General features: G+C 38.9%; 1 protein-coding gene across 1 annotated transcript in view; it reads left to right on the forward strand.

Moving 5' to 3' along the window:
- FAM114A2 (family with sequence similarity 114 member A2) overlaps positions 1–17,298 on the forward strand; it is a 36,430-nt gene that overhangs the window by 13,802 nt on the left and 5,330 nt on the right. Inside the window, exons 8-12 of the mRNA XM_004428617.3 lie at positions 310–433; positions 6,240–6,319; positions 14,021–14,143; positions 14,658–14,797; positions 16,984–17,056. Of these exons, the coding sequence (XP_004428674.1) occupies positions 310–433; positions 6,240–6,319; positions 14,021–14,143; positions 14,658–14,797; positions 16,984–17,056 (540 nt within the window). The remainder of the gene's footprint in view (positions 1–309; positions 434–6,239; positions 6,320–14,020; positions 14,144–14,657; positions 14,798–16,983; positions 17,057–17,298) is intronic.

A 17,298-nucleotide genomic window follows, 5' to 3' on the forward strand; every position in this document is an offset into this window, starting at 1 on the left:
TTTTTCAGTGTCTTTGGCTTAAGTTGCCAATTTGGATACAGTTACCTGTTAGCTTTAAATTCATTCAAGACTATTTCATTTCCCCCTAATTTCTAAGATTTGTTAAGCACTAATAATTTCCAGACATTTCTGGCTTGTATTATTTTTGGAAGTACAAATTCTCCCTGCCTTTCTGTAATGACCAGCCTCTTGTGTTGGTTCTTAAGGAATAGCTTGTGTTGGCTGGTGAGCTCATAATTTTGATTTTAATTTGATCTGTAGCCTCTTCTCCATTTGTGAATGTTATTCTTTTTCTTTATATCCATTCAGGTGAAATCTGTCCTTAATTCTCTAAGTGGAGAAGAATTAGAGACTCTAAAACTTGAATTGGAGCAGCTCAAAGAAGCATTTTCCCTAGCAGAATTCTGTGAGGAAGAGGAAGAAGAAAAAAAAGGTAATATAAAAATCCAGTATGTGAGAGGGGGGGGTGTAGTGTGTTTATATGCAGTGTCTTGCCCTTGAAATAAATTATTTTCTCTCCAATTACACTGGCTTGATTTTACTTTTTTTATTGAGGGTTTTTCTGCAGAATTCTCTGCGGTCTTTCCCCTGACTAGGCATTGATGTATTTCGCCTTATGTGTGTTTCTTCTCCATCCTCCCTCCCCCCAACTCTTTGTGCTTCTCCAAGTCTAATCTTGCAACTCACATCTCTGTCTGCTTTTTCAGTTAGAGAGCTGCCTTTGTCAGATTCCTGCTTCAGTCTGGCTGGTCATCCCTATGAGCTTTTGTATCCCTAGATACTACTCCCATGCCTCTCTGACTCCTGTGACCCCTGACCTCATCTTGAATTGAGGCCTGCAGGGTGGCAGTTATCCAAAATGTGGGTGATAGTTTATCTTTTTCATTTTCAAAAGTTTTCTTATGCCATATTTTAATATCTTTGTCCCTCAGAAAATGTTAAGTGTAGTAGCTACTAATTTCTGCAGAGCAATCAGGAAATGAGGTGGTTGACATAAAGCATAATTTCTGGGCAGTTGAATTTTAAGCTTTAAGAGTTGTTTCATTTTAACATTTTACCTGGAAATATTTCTACTATGTGTTACAAACTAACTGGCTTCTTTTTTTAGTAGAATCTGATGATTACAGTTTTGCCTTTTCTGATGAAACAATCAATTATAAACATAAAAAGTGAATAGAAGGCCGGCTCTGTGGCTTAGCGGTTGGGTGCGTGCGCTCCACTGCTGGTGGCCTGGGTTCGGATCCCGGGCGCGCACCGACGCACCGCTTCTCCAGCCATGCTGAGGCCGTATCCCACATGCAGCAACTAGGAGGATGTGCAGCTATGACATACAACTATCAACTGGGGCTTTGGGGGAAAAATAAATAAATAAATAAAACTTAAAAAAAAAAAAGTGAATAGAAAAATTTCCTCAGGAACTGTCAAGACATATAGGGCCAGTCGTCCATGTGGTAGATTACATCAGTGGTTTAAAAAGTGTGGTCTGCAGATCTTTGAGTCTCTAAGACCTCTTCAGGGAGCTCCTGAGTCAAAGCTCTTTGCTTAATAGTACCAAGATGATTTGCTTAAAAAATTTTTCTTTTTTATTGTTTTGACATTTGTACTACTGGTGCAGAAGCAGTGGTGGGAAATTACTGGTGCCTTAGCATGAATCAAGATAGTGGCACCAAACTGTACTAATATTATATTTTCACTGCCACACATTCACAGTAAAAAAAAAAAAGTGCCAATTTCGTTTAACCTTGTCCTGATGAAGCAGTAACAATTATTAATTTTATTAAGTCTTGACCCTTGAGTACACTTCTTTTCATAGTCTGTGTGATGCATACTGAAGTTGTCTCAAGGAAAAGCACTTGTATTGTTAGATTTGTAAGCTGAACTACCTGTTTTTTTATGGAACCATTTTTATTTTAAAAGGTTGCAGTCACACAGACTATTCAGAGTAGGATATTTGGTAATATTTCCTGAAAATGAATGAAGTGAGCCTTTGCTTCAAGGAAAGCAGCTAATAGTATTTGTACTAATAAAATTCAAACTAAGGAAAAGTTAGAATTTTGTAAATACTGTGGTGAGCTTGACAGCTTCCCAGTGCTTACAGATTTTTCTGATGAAATCGGTGGTGATAGTAACAAATTTGATCTTTTTGGGAATTTTATAATGAAGTGTGTCAGCATTTGGAAGATGTGCATAACTCAGAGAACCAGTATTTTTCAAGTAACTAATGTGTGACATTACAAAATCATGCCTAGGCAAAAGATAGACTAACGTATTTTAATTTAATGTAACCAAGTTCAAAATTTCATGATACGGTTTCAGGTTCCAAATTGCAACTAACCGTTAAAAAATAACCGTTTGTTGAGTTTGGTGTGCTGTTAAAGAATATCCACAATTATCTGAAAAGGCTTTTAAAATACTTCTCCCCTTTCCAACTACATATTTTTATGAGCTTGGAATTTCTTCATGTACTTAAACAAAACAACATGTCACAACAGACTGAGTGTAAAAACAGGTAAAAGAATCTAGCTATCTTTAAGCTGGACGTTAAAGAGATTTGCCAAGATATAAAACAGTGGCACTTGGCTCACTAACATTTTTCTTTTTTGGAAAATATAGTCATTTTTCTTAAAAAGTATGTTATTTTAACAAGTAGTAGGTTTATTGTTATTTTTGATGAATTAATAAATACTTCAAACATTTCAGTTTTAATTTTTAATATGAAAAATGTTGATAGATATATAGCTTACATTAAAAAAGACTCTTCGGGATTCTCAAAACATTTTAAGAGTGTAAAGGGGTTTTGAGACCAAAATATTTGAGAACTGTTAGGTTAAATTATACCAGACCACTATACTTTTAACAATGTCTGTAATTGCTTTTTAGAATTGTGCATCTTTATTTCCTTCTGTGCATTTATCTCCCCATTTCTGGGTTCTCTTCACTGTCATTCAGCTTGTTTCTGGTATCCCCAAATCTCATTTTCTGTTTCTCATCTGCTGTGGTGGAAAACCAGATAACTAGTCATATTCAAGTTATGTATTAAAAGCAGAGCGCTCTGAGTAAGAGTCTTTCTTGTGAGAGAAGGACGTAAAGTTGAATGTATAGATTCTGTGCAAGAGAGACTTGTTCTTTTTTGTTTCCATTTGTGTTTTGCACTGTGTTCTAAGAAGTCAAACTGCCTGTTATATAACATCTTGCTAAATGACATCTTAATTTAAATAAAGAGTCCTGTTATGAAATGGTTCTTGAATATAAGTTCTTAAAGCTGTCTTGAGGTATTGAGAAGGCAGTATAGCATGGTGGATAGAAGGATGGGTTTTGGAGTTAGACCTGGGTTCAGTATCAAGATCTGCTATTTACTAAGCCATGCGACTCTGGAAAGTTACTTAATACTGAGCTTTTGTTTCCTCAACTGTAAGAAGAGGATGCTAATTCCTCTCAGGTTGTTATAAGGACTAAATGAAATATTATATTTAATGTGTGGCACCTAGTAAGCACTCAACAAATGGTAGCTATTATTTGCATTATTAGGATGGCATAAGTAAATAGATAAAGGTCTGCATTTTAAAAGTCTCTCTTAGGGCCGGCCTGGTGGCTTGGCGGTTAAGTGCGCGCGCTCCGCTGCTGGCGGCCCGGGTTCGGATCCCGGGCGCGCACCGACGCGCCGCTTCTCTGGCCATGCTGGGGCCGTGTCCCACATGCAGCGACTGGAAGGATGTGCAGCTATGACATACAACTATCCGCTGGGGCTTTGGGGGAAAAAATAAATAAATAAAATCTTTAAAAAAAAAAAAAAAAAAAAAAGTCTCTCTTAGCAGGAAACTCATAGATTAATTTTGATTTGCTTAAGTTGCTCCATTCTTCCTAACCAAGCCCTGGTGTGACAATCCCCGGTTATTTATAAACTTAATTTAAGTTATTTGTACACAGTGCCATTAACAGTATTTTTTCAATTTAGTCACCATCTGGCTTTGCATAGTAATCAGAAATCCTGATCTTTAAATACCATTCAGAGGACTCGAAGGGATTTTCTAAACAGATGGATTTGTGTCTACGATATTTTTCTCCGCTACCTGTTTGCCAGAGATTAGGACTCTGCACTGGAGTGCTGCATGCGCAGCTTCCCAGCAGCCCTCCCTGGTGATTTTGGTTGAGAATGCAACACTGGCATTGGTATTTAATTATATCTCAGTGAAGTTGTTAAAAAAAGTGGTGGTAGCAGAGGGGAGAGAAATCCACAGAACCTGGTTCTTGTGATGTTGGTCATTTTCATTTTCTATCAGCAGTCTTAAACCCTTGCTCCTCTGTCTTATGCACCTGATCCCTTCACTTCCGAAGGAGACTTCCTGCTTGGGGAGACGCCAGCCTCTCTCCTGAGTTTCCCCAAAGCACTAGCCCTGCCTCCTTTCCATTCTTACATGCTTTTATTCTAATGCCACGACTACTTTTTATGCTCAGGTCTGTGGGGAGTACATCACAGGGATCTCTAAGCATTTTTGAACAACCCTTAGCTGTGAAAGTTTTTTGAGCACTTAGACCTACCATATGTATATTTGAATGTTCGTAAATTATACATATGTACTACTATAATAATATATTGTTTACATTCTAAAGTATACCCTAAAATAGAATTTTTTTAAAGAATGAGGTAAATGTCTATAAATAAAAGTTTCATATTTTTCCCCTGTGTTCTCTTGGATTATTTTGTGAACCCCTTGGGGTGTGTGCATTCCAGTATGGATTTATCCTTTGCATCCAAATAATTTAAAACTCAGTCAGGAAAACAAAATGCCTACCTAAGAGTCAGATTTTAGATTTTTAGGCAGTAAGATATGATTAGGAGTTGTTTAGATGAGTTATATAGGTCACAGTTGTATCATTTAGTGAGATAAGCTTTTCCCAAACCATATTATACCTGCGATCACTAAACCATTTGAATTCTCTGCCTTGAATATGAAGAGAGAAGGACAAAAGGATAGCAGATGGAGAGAGAAGAACCAAGATAGAATTGTTTTCTTAAGTATTTTGGAGAGAAAGCAGGTATGAAGCGGTAATAATTTGCCCTGGTAAACCATGACGTGGTGACTAAGAAATACTCATATAGTTTGTAAGTGCTAAAAGATTTCTGTGTACAAGAGTTCTCTCTGCGTTCTGTGGTGCAGAGAAGCCTCCACAGGGCTTCAAAGGGGAGATTGAATAGGATTTAGATGAGTAGAGAGGAAAAGAGCATTTCCTGCCATTTGTTTGGATGTGTTGATTGCTTTTTGATCTTGACCCGACTGTTTGCTTGTGTATTTCTCAAGTATAGGTATGTATTCTGTGTTCCCTGTCATCTGTCACCATTCCCACAGCTTCCTCACCATCCTTCCAACATTCTGGAATCCCTTTTTCTCTTCTTTTCTTCTTATCCACCATTATTTCTTGCCTGGATCCTGAATTATTGCCTCAGCCTTCCTGCCCCATTTCTTATTCCCCTTTTAATCCATCCCCCACCCAGGAGCCAGAGTAATCTTTCTGAAATTTTAATTGGACATATCTCTCTCTATTTACAGTCATTCCATGGCACCTCATTCCCTTAATAAAAAGTTTGAATTCTTCCCCATGGTTTGTAAGGCCCTTTATTACCTGGATCCTACTTACCCTGCTAGCTTTATTCTACCCCTCTTCTCCCCCTTACCTTAAGACACTCCCAACTGTATTAAACTTCTTGCCATGCTTTTTTTCACCTCTGGATCTTTGTGCTTGTTTTCTCTGCCTGAAATTCTTCCCATTCTCCTGACTTGTACTCGTTTTTTATGTCCCAATTTAAATTCCACCTCCTTGGAAGCACATGCATAGTAGCTGCTTAGTACTCTGCCTTCACCAGTTCTCCATTCATACTTCTGGGATGTAATACAAAGAACACAGGATTTGGACTGGGGGTGGGAAGGCCAAGGTTTGACTCCTAATTTGCTATGAGATTTTGGGGAAATAAATAAACCTCTTCAAGCCCTAGTTTCTTCATCTCAAAAGTGGGATAATGACACTCTTTTTATAAGCCCATTGAAAGAATTCATTGATCTAATATACATAAAAGGCTTCTGTAAGCACTAAAGCACCATGCTCGTATAAATTGCTGCTGCTGTTATTACTACTGTTGCTGCTACTACTGTCCCTCTCCTTTTCCTTCTCCCCACTCCTCCTCCTCATGATCCTCACCAGTCTTTCTGCAGTGTTTTACAGGGAACTTGTTTTTTTTTTAGGAGATGAAGACTTTACCAAAGAGATAACAGAGCTAGTTTCCCAGCTAAATGTCTCCTCCAAACCAGAGAAACTTGCCAGGGTAAGTCATTACTTCTTGGTGATTTTTGTTTTTTTACTTGTTTGGATTTAGTGAATAAAGAATGTAAGATTGGGGGCCTGCCTGGTGTTGTAGTGGTTAAGTTTGCCTGCTCCGCTTCGCCAGTCCGGGGTTTGCAGGTTTGGATCCCGGGCCCGGACCTATGCACTGCTCATCAAGCTATGCTGTGGTGGCATCCCACATACAAAATAGAGAAAGATTGGCACAGTTGTTAGCTCAGTGAAAATCTTCCTCAGCAAAAAGAGGAAGATTGGCAACAGATGTTAGTTCAGGGCCGATCTTCCTCACCGAAAAAAAAAAGAACGTAAGATTGTAAATTCCTGGGAAGGATATCACCAAAGTTGAGGGTATATTCTAAGTTCTGCACCTTCTGTCTGCCTCCTGCTCTTGCAGGTTAGCATGCTGAATTCACATCTGCCCCCCACAACACATCTGCCATCCTTACTTGGAATGTTTTGCTTGTCTGAAAGCTTAAATTAGACCACAGTGTTGGTCAGTTAAAGTTGGCAGTGCTCACCACCCTTCATGATACCAATGGGCTAGCCTTTATTGAGGTCTCACTGTTCTCATGGCTCTGAGTGATTCAGAGATAATGGGATGTGGCCCCTGCCGTTAGGAAGCTGGAGGTTACCATTTCCCAGAGCCCAACGACTCAGATAATGACCATTTAGCATGTAGGAATGAGAGAGTCCCATGGCCTTGGTCTTTGGTGGTGATGCCAGAGCTATCTTCACACATGTGGAACATGGAGGATCTTTAATCAAAGCTGAGAGAGGATAGGGAGGGTCTGTTTCCAGAGCAGTACCCACATAGCATGTATGCCAGGGCCAGCTCATGGGACACTGTTCACTGCGTCTTGGTCTGCTTGCTGCCTCGTCGTCTTCTCTCAATCTTGAGAACCATTTCAGGACCAGTTAGCAGCAGGCACACATTACTTCCTAGCCAAGGAGAGCTGATAGTCATTGTATAGTCACTACAGTCACCTTCTCTCACATATCCGAGGGTAAAGAATATGATGTTTGATTTGTTTTCCAACTCTCTTGTGCCCAGTGAAAATGCTGCATTCTCTAAGAAAGCTTTTCACACCACCCTCCAGCAGCTCATCTCCCTCATCTCAACTTTTGCACTTTGCCACAGCACTTTCTAGCTTGTATCGTAGTGGGTTTTTTTTTTAATTTTGGAAATAATATTAAACTTAGAGAAAAGTTGCAAAAATAGTACAAACAATATTCATATACCTTTTATGCAAATGATCCTATTGTTAACATTTTACTTCATTTTCTTAATCATTCATGCATGTCTTCTCTCTTTCCCTCTCCCTGTCCCTTCCTCTCCCCCCTAACCCGCCATGTTGTTATTATTATTATTGGGACTATTTTTGGTGTGTGAGGAAGATTAGCCCTGAGCTAACATCTGTTGCCAATCTTCCTCTTTTTGCTGAGGAAGATTGGCCCTGGGCTAACATCCGTGCCCATCTTCCTCTACTTTATATGGGACGCCACCACAGAATGGCTTGACAAGTGATACATAGGTCCACGCCCAGGATCCGAACCTGTGAACCCCAGGCCACCACAGTGGAGCACGCAGACTTAACTGCTATGACACTGGGCCGGGTCCATATTACTGGGACTATTTTTGAGAGTGAATTGTAGGCATGATAGCCCTTTACTCCTAAATATTTCAATATGTATCTCCTAATGTGGATATTCCCTTACATAACCACAGTATTTATCAACTGCAGTAAATTTAACATTGATACCATATTTTATTTAATCTGTTGTCCACATTCCAGTTTTGTCACTTGACCCAGTAATGTCCTTCAAATCAAATTTTATCTTCTAACATAAGAGCTGGTACATGATCATGAATTGTATTTAGTTGTCATGTACTTTTAGTCTCTTTTAATCTGGAATAGTTCCTCAGCCTTTCTTTGTCTTTTATGGTATTGACATTTTTGAGAAATATAAGCCCCTTCCCACTTGTCTAGAAATAGAGTGCTCATTTGAGGTTTGTCTGATGTTTTCTCATGATTAAAGTTGGGTTATGCATTCCCATCCAAAAGACTTCATAAGTGATATTGTATCCTGCCCAGGGTACCACATCTAGAGCCACACAATGACCAACTGCCCCTTATTGGTAATGTATTGTCTCATTTCTCACTGTGTAGTTATGATTTTTTTCCTGTGCTACTAATAAACTTTCTGTGGGGAGACATTTTAAGACCATACAAATATCCTATGCTCTTCATAATTTCCCTCCTAGATTTATCAACAATTCATGATTCTTGCTGCACCAATCTTTACTGTGATGGTTGTAAAATGATTTGTTTCAACTCCAGAATGTGCTCCACATTTACTAGTTGGCTCTTGGCATTCTACTGCAGTTAAGGACTCTCCTTTCTGCCCTATTTCTTTATTTGTTATCTATTTGTTATTAGTATGATCTCATGGATTTCTAGGTTTTCCCCTATTGGTTTGTAATTCATTACTGACCTTAATTATTTTGGTGTTCAAATTGTCCTTCAAGCTGACTCCTGTGTGACAGGCCCTCGTTGTTTTTTGAATATTTCTTTATTTTCTGGCATAAGAAGATATTCTAGACTCATCTTGTACCTTCCATACTCCAGCCCTGGAATCAGCCATTTGTTTGAGGAGCCATTGTTCCTTTTTGGAATCATAGGTAAAGACTTGGTTGCTAGGTGTGCTCATTGCTATCAGGATGTCTTTGCTTCTAGGCCTTGTTGGCAGAGCTAGGAAGTACATTCAGGTACACACACATAGACCTATATGTGTACGTGTACGCACATTCATGTTTTAGAGATCATGAGTTCACACTGATAACTCCAATTTCAGTCCATCCCTGCAGGGTTCTTCCTTGCCTTTCTCCATTACACATGTATTTCTCTTCTTCCATAGTAAAACCTTGTCTCCCAACAACATTAGTGCATTTCCTTATTTCCTCAATCCTGTAATGCATCTGAAATAGTGTCATAGCTTTGCCCATACAACTATAAAACCAACCTACAAATAGAATTTGATATATTTGCTGTCCCCCTATGTTAATTTAATTTTTGAATTTATAGAGTATTAACATGTTTCCAAACTCAAAACTATACTCTGAGAAGTGTCACTGCCTCCTGGTTCCCATCCACTCCATTCTTCTCTCTCCTTTTAGGTATTAAACTTTCTTGATTTCTGGTATATCTTGCCTGTGTTTCTTTTTTAGACAAGCAGATATATTTTCTTATCTCCTTCTTGTACAAAAGTTAACATACATACTATATGTTTTAGGACCCTGCTGTATTCACTTAACCTTGTGCATATGTATTTTCATAAATTTATCATAGGTTTTTTTTTTAATGTGTGTATCTCACCTCCTGTCTTAAATCTTAAATTTCTTCAAGGCTGGATCTGTGCTTTATTGGTCCTTAAAATCCCAGCTCTACCACCTCTTACTTTCTGTGTGGTCTTGAGCAAGTTGCATAACCTGTCTGTACCTCAGTTTCTCTATCTGTGAGGTAGGGATCCTGTAGGGTTCCTGTGAGGATTTAATGTGTTAATACACGCAAAGATCTTACTATTTACCTGGCTCGTAGTAAATGCTCACCATTGATGGTCCTATAGAAACTAGCCCAATCTGTTCTACATTTAGATATTTAATAAATATACATGTGTTCAATAAACTTTTATTTGGCTAGGTGCTAGGGAAACAGTAATGAAAAAGACATAGTTTCTGTGCTCAAGAAGATCATAATAATAAATTATTTTAAAAAGGCTAGTAACCCATTATCTAATAGATCTAGTCATTCTTTGAAAGCAGTCTTCAGATTGTTTACATTTTGGGCATTGAGACTTAAGATGTGGAATGGTTAAGGATCAGGGCCTGATTGTTCCCAAGGATTCATGTGGGAGGCAGGGTGATGTAGAGGAAAAAGCAATGAAGCAGGAGTCTGAGAAGACAGTTCTGATTCTTATTCTGACACTCACATAGGATGTGGGCAAATCCCATTCCTTCTCCAGGCTTTAATTTTTTCAGCCAGAAAATAATAAATAGTTGGAGAAGCTAAGCTCAAAGGTGACATTTAATTCCTATGTCTCCAGATCTCACCAATGGGAGGTTCCAGACTGTATTATGGGGGTGGGGGTGGGTAACATTGAAAATTTTGGAAAGGGATGATAAATTACCTTGCATTGGCGTGGTAGTTCATAATGACTTCACTTAATGTATTTATTACAAGAGAGGTCATTTTGAGTATGCACTATGCCTACTAAAAGTCTCCTTCAAGTATATCAAATTTATGATATCAATTTTCTTTTGCTTTTATGTGGCTTATCTCTCTCCATTTTTCTTTTTTTTTTTAAATCTCAGATAAATCAATTGCTGGTTTTTCTCTCATTTCATTTCTTCAGAAAAGTGGCAGAGAATTTCACATACTGTTTGGACTATTCGTCAACTGTTATGATTCTTTCCAGCTTCATCTCTCACTATTCTCTTCTATAAAAATCTCATCACTCCAACCTCATGTTCTGTCATGTTTCTCCATGCTCTATATCCTTCCCATATTGGCTTTTGTTCTGTTCCTCAAATACACCAGCTGCTTACAACTCTCTTTGTCTAAATATTTGTTTGGCTGACTTCTTTTAAACTTCAGATTTTAGCTCAAATAAGATCAGAGACCCTTCCTGACCACCCAGACCAAATTTGCTTTCTGCCCACCCAGTCCACACTTGCCATCACTCCATTTTATTTTCTTCGTGCATTTTTTTGTTTGCTTGTTGTTTTTCCACACTAGAATAAAGAGCAGGGCCATAGTTTGTATTAGTCACCACTGTATCCCAGTGCCTAGGACAGTGTGCAGTACATATCTGCATCATCATAATAATAATAAACAAATGAATTAATAAATGCCTGCACCCTATGCTCTGGTCTTGCTAGTTATCTCACAGTTTTCTCAGCACACTTTGTGTTTTCCTGCTTGCAAGCCTTTATATAGTTAATTTCTTTTTTGTGTTTTTGAGTTGGAGAGGTTACTAAGTACTAGGAAGCTTATAGATCAGATCCAGATTGCTCCTGACGGTTTTTGTGGGAGGCCTGTTGTTAAGGGGAAAGAACCTTGAAATGGATGTCTGGGTACATAGGTTCTGCTCTAGCTCATTCATGTTGTAGCTTTGGGTGTAGCTTTACCTATAATCCTTAAAGGTCCAACCCCAGTGCTATATTGGTGATAAAACCTATGATTCTTTCAGTTGGAATGACTCTCAATGTCTTCTCTGGATTCTTGTTGCCTCATTACAGCTCTGAAAACATTCTCTTTATATAAAGTTACTTAAGTGGATGCCTTCATTTAATGACAATAAACATTTCGTGAGAAACTAGGGCCCTCTTTGTTGTAAATAACAGAAACTCAAGTCAGACTGGCTTAAGAAAAAAGGAGAATTCATTAACTCAAGAAACTAGAAAATCAAGGGGCAAGACTGGCTTCGGTCATGGCTCTCCACCTGGTTACCTGCCCTCTCCAGCTCTTGACTGCTTTCTTCTATTTTGGCTTCGTTCGTAGGGAAGCTTTCCCACATGGTGGTAAGATGACTTCTCACAGCTTCAGGGTGGCTTTTTCTAGCTGAGTAACTCCAACAGAAAGAGGGCTTCCCTTTCCCAGTAATTTTGTCAGATGTCCTAAGGCTGATGCCTGTTAACCTGGCCTGGGTCACTTTTCCATCCATGAACCAATCACTGTATGGACAGGGGGATTAATATTCTTAGTAGCTAAACCTGAATCAGTTGCCAATGCTTGAAGCCAGAGGATGGAAGCAACCCCACCCAAACCTCATGAACTGAGAAAAATCTAGAATCTACTACCAAAAGAAAGGAGACATGGATGATAACCAGGTAAAAACAGTAGATGTTCTCTCTACAGTCTGCCAGGCACTGGGTATATGAATCCAAGTAAGATACTCTATAGCTATCCTATAATAATGTAGTTTTTTTAGGAGATAGACGCAGTGTATTTCAGTAAGTACTAAGTTGAATGGGTGGTCAGGGGACTGTGGATGTACAGAGAAGGGTTGTTTAGGTGCCCAGTCTCATGGAAGGCCTTTGAAAGTTACCTGGAGAAGATGATGTCTGGGTGGAGGATTGAAAGAAAATTAAGACCTACTCTGAGGTAGGTCTCATTTTGTTTAATTAAAAAAAATGAGAAGGACATTCTAGCCTAAGGGAATAGCATAAACAAAGAACAGGCACATTATAGATGATTATTACCAGGTCATAAAATAGAATGTGGGGAGGAGACAAAGCTGAAGAAGTAGGTAGGGTGTAGGTTGTGGGGACTTCCTAGATTATGTGAAGATGCATGATCTAGTTGATGAAGAGCCATTGAAGGGAAGAAGAATGATCAGTTCTGGGCTTAGATCACTGGTAGCATTATGGAAGATGGATTTAAGATTATCCAGATCAGAAGCAGAGACCAGTCAGGGTGCTATTGCCATAAAATGGATCTGAACTCAAGTGGTGGTAATAGAGAAGAGGAGGAGGAGCAGATTGGAGCAATATGTAGGGTGAAACCAGACCACCTTGGTGATTGATTAGAAAGGGAAGAATCTAGGATGGCTCTCATGTTTTGGTCAAGTGACTGCTATATGGTAGCTACTCTAAATCTCTGGAGAGTATAAGAGGATGAAAAATTTAGGGGTAGGGAGAGAAAGATGATTAATTCAAATTTTGTACGTGTATGTGAGATGCCTGTAGAATATCCTGATGCATATGTCCAGCAGGCAGTTGGAATATGTTTTTAGGAGAGGTCAGTGCTGGAAATAGGGATCTAGAAGTCAGAAGCAGGTAGGAAATAGTTAAAATCGCTGAAATAGGATGGATGGAGAGGAGAGGGAGTAGAGTGAGACAAGTAGAGTCAAGGCTAGAACTCTAGGTAATACTGGTATTTAAGGGTCTGGCAAAGGAGGATCAATACGTACAAGAGACTGAGGAGGAATGCTCATAAGGGTAGGGGGAGAAACAGAAGATAGTGGTATTACAAAAGTCAAAGAAAACTAGAAACAACCCAAAGGTTCATCATCAGGAGAATGGATAAATTGTGGTATAAATGTAAAATGAAATACTGCACAACAATAAATAAGAATGAACTATGGATACATACAACAACATGGATAAATCTAACAGACATTATGTTGTGCATAAGAAGCCAGACACACATTAGAACATACTTATGATTCCATTTATATACATTTTAAGCACAGGTAAAATTAACTTATAGTGAGAAGAGTGGTTACCTTTGGCAGGGCAATGGGGACTTGGTTTGAGCGGTATTGACTAGGAAGGGGTATGGTGGACCTTCTGGAATGCTGGAAATGTTCTGTGTCTTGATCTGGGTTGCAGTTACATAGGTATATACACACGTCAACATTTCTTGAGTTGTGCTCTGAAGACATGTGCACTTTACTATATGTAAGTTATACCTCAGTTTTAAAAAAAACCAAAGGATTGGAGAATTCCAAAAGGCATGAGTTGGACAGTAGAACTACTAAGATAAGTACTGGAAAGCTAGATCGTATGTTCAGGTGAGAAGATGAGCACCACCTTCCACGATGCAAACTTGTTCCTGGTAGGTGAACAGTAATCTTGGTGAGCTGAATTGAATTGTTGACATACAGTAATCTTTTTCTTATTTAGGCAAGAAATACAGCCTGTGAATGGATCAGGACATCTCTGGCCCAGCCATTAGAAGAGAAGGAAGAAGGAGAAAAACAGTTGGAGGCAGAAAAAACTGTACATATCAATAAAAATTCAATAGAGGTAACCAAAGCGACTAAGGCTTTTTAAAAATTTTTTTCTCTCTTTTAAGATTTGCAATATGGGTATCACAATCAGCGACCTACGCGCCTTCTGTTTTGTTGCGCTGCTATCCATAATTTCACCTTCGAGATCCAAGATGGCAGCATCTTAGTTCCAGGCTATAGGATGAAAGGAGGAGTGAAGAAAGAGACAAAGGGTGCATGTGTGTGGTGTCACAAGGAGGATTCCCAGAAGCTGCCATAAGACAATTTTTATGTAAATCTTTTGGCCAAAAGTTAGTCACGTGGTCACACCTGACTTCAGGGGAGCCTCTGTTTTTGCAGCTATGAGCCCAGCAGTAAAATTACATCACTACTATGAAAGAAGAGGAGGTTTATTGAAGAACAGCTATTAGTCTCTGCTGCTTTCAAGATATTGAATCCTTCAGTATGAGAGAAGCAAGGTGGTGTCATTTCCTCTGGAATAAAAAACCAATGCTTTGTTTTGATATGCTTTGTTTTGATTTTCCGTCCAGGATATCCATGCATTTGCAATCCGGAGCCTAGCAGAACTAACTGCCTACTCAATTGAACTGTTTCACAAAACAGCGGCTCTGGTTCTGCATGGCAGGAAGCAGGAAGTGACAGCCGTAGAAAGGAGCAGAACCCTTTCCCAGTAAGTATAAGTATGAGTATCCCTCTAAATGATGCAAATTGCTGAATGAGGTTTCTCGGCTTATTTCCTAAATTTTAGAAACTTTCCTCTCAACAACATGCTATTCACTTTGCACCATTCACATCCTAGAGGTCTGTTCATTTTAGGTTTTAGTTAATAAGTAGCCAGGGGTGTTGTTTCTTTCCATTGATCCATAAGTCTGCATTATAAATCTGCCCTTTTTTATTAACCAATTCATACTCTGAAAACTAGTTCTCAGATTATTGGTCTTAATAGGAATAGAATTTTGTATAAATAAAAACAGAGAATAGTTCTGTTCTCAATTCTTAATAGTTATTAGTTATTGAGTGCTAATTTTATGCCAGGCACCATGCTAAGGGATTTACATGTCATTTCTGATTTTTACAACAACCCTCAAGGTAAGTGATTAGTCAAGCTTTAAAAATGAGGAAATGCAGACTCAAGAGAAGTTAAGTAATCTGCCCAAGTTGTGCTGACTGGGATTTAAACCCGGGTCTGGCTAAGTCCCAACTGCCCTCGGCCCCCATTTTTTTTTTTTTTTTTTTTTTTTACCATATTGTTGGTTTTGAACAAAAATTTCAAAAGTAATAGCATGTAGGTAGTCACAGGAGGATAAAAAGACCTACTACTTTCTAAATAAATCTTCTAATTAAATAATTAAAATTTTCATTGGAAAAAAATATGTGTGCGAGTGTCCAGTGTGTTAGGATTGGGAGGGGCCCTTGTTCTCCAGACCTCTTCTTCATACAGCTTCACTGACCCTCTACAACATCCCATAAGGGGGCTCTGGGTTTGTCTTGAACATCCTTAGGATGAGGGACTCAAACCCCAAAGTACCCTGTTCTGTGGAAAAGTGGCTATTTCCACTGCTTGGAATGCTCTTTCAGTCATGGCTCACTCCTTCACTGAATTCAGGTTTCCACTCAAATGCCACCTTCTTAGAGAGGCTTTCTTTCACCACTCAGTCTAAAATAGAATCTTCTGCCATTCTCTAATCCTTTACTCACTTTATTTTCTTAGCTCATATCACCACCTGGTGCATATGTATATATGTTTTGTGTATATATTTATATTTCTGTGTATATATGTATACATATACATATATACCTACATGTACAGTATACAGTCGTGTGCCACATAATGACATTTCAGTCAACGATGGACCACATATTCGACAGTGGTCCTATAATGTTAGTACTGTACAGCCTAGGTGTGTAGTAGGCTATACCATCGAGATTTGTGTAAGTATCCTCTATGATGTTCACACAGTGACAAAATCACCTAACGACAAGTGTCTCAGAACGTATCCTTGTCGCTAAGTGATGCATGACTGTATAGTGTGTGTGTATCAGCATATACACACATCCATCCATATATATATGTAGTCTCTGAGGCTGTCCTACTTTGGGCACATCATGAGAAGGCAGGATTCTTTGGAAAAGACGTAAATGCTGGGAAAAGTAGAAGGCAGCAGGAAAGGAGGAAGAATTTGAAATGGATTGACTCCATAAAGGAAGCCATAGGCATGAGTCTACAGAAGCTGAGTAGGGCTGTTGAGGATAGGACGTCGTGGACAATCACTCATTCATAGGGTCGTCAGGAGTCAGAACCAACTTGACAGCACACAATGACAACTTCTTCTTAATTAGCAAATAAGTTAGAATCAGTGATTCTATCAATGAAAACTGGGACTTGCTTGTTTGCTGATATATCCCCAGTGCTTAGAACAGTACCTGGTACATAGAAGACTTTCAGTGAATATTTGTTGAATGAATGATTGAATACATATTTATTTTAATTATATTTGTAAATGGAATATAGAATCTGAGTACTATCTTGTCTCTTTAAAATGTATTTTAGTTATTTCCTCTGATTTAACTTGAAAATATAGTACTTTCTAGAGAATTTTGTAGAAAAATGTTTTTCCAAGGACTGAGCCTCCTCTTCTTTAGCATGAACGCCTGCTCAAATGGATCTCCAGATACATTAGGTAGCTGATTTAAACGTATATACACATATACACTCCCTCTAAAAGCTTTCTTCTTTCACATTTAGTACCAGGAGTGATTTGTTTTCTTCTCACAGTTGTTAAATATAGCTTATTAAAAAAAAGATGAAGAAAAGCAAAAAAAGGAACCTCCTGACTTTTCTCCCTTCTTTCCTAGGATGACAGTTGTGTTGTGTAAAGAGTTGTCCTCCCTGTCTAAAGAGTTCACCACCTGCCTAACAACTGCTGGGGTAAGAATTCATGTCTCTTATTGGGCTAATGTCTACTTTTTTTTTTTGAAACAGCTTTATTAAGATATAGTTTACAGGGCCGGCTCTGTGGCTTAGCGGTTAAGTGCGCGCGCTCTGATGCTGGCGGCCCGGGTTCGGATCCCGGGCGCGCCCCGAGGCACCACTTCTCCGTCCAACGCGAGGCCGGGTCCCACGTACAGCAACTAGAGGGATGTGAACCTATGACATACAACTATCTACTG

The sequence above is a fragment of the Ceratotherium simum genome, chromosome 4 (assembly GCF_057802395.1).
Source record: "Ceratotherium simum simum isolate JZ-2026a chromosome 4, ASM5780239v1, whole genome shotgun sequence".
Taxonomy (NCBI): domain Eukaryota; kingdom Metazoa; phylum Chordata; class Mammalia; order Perissodactyla; family Rhinocerotidae; genus Ceratotherium; species Ceratotherium simum.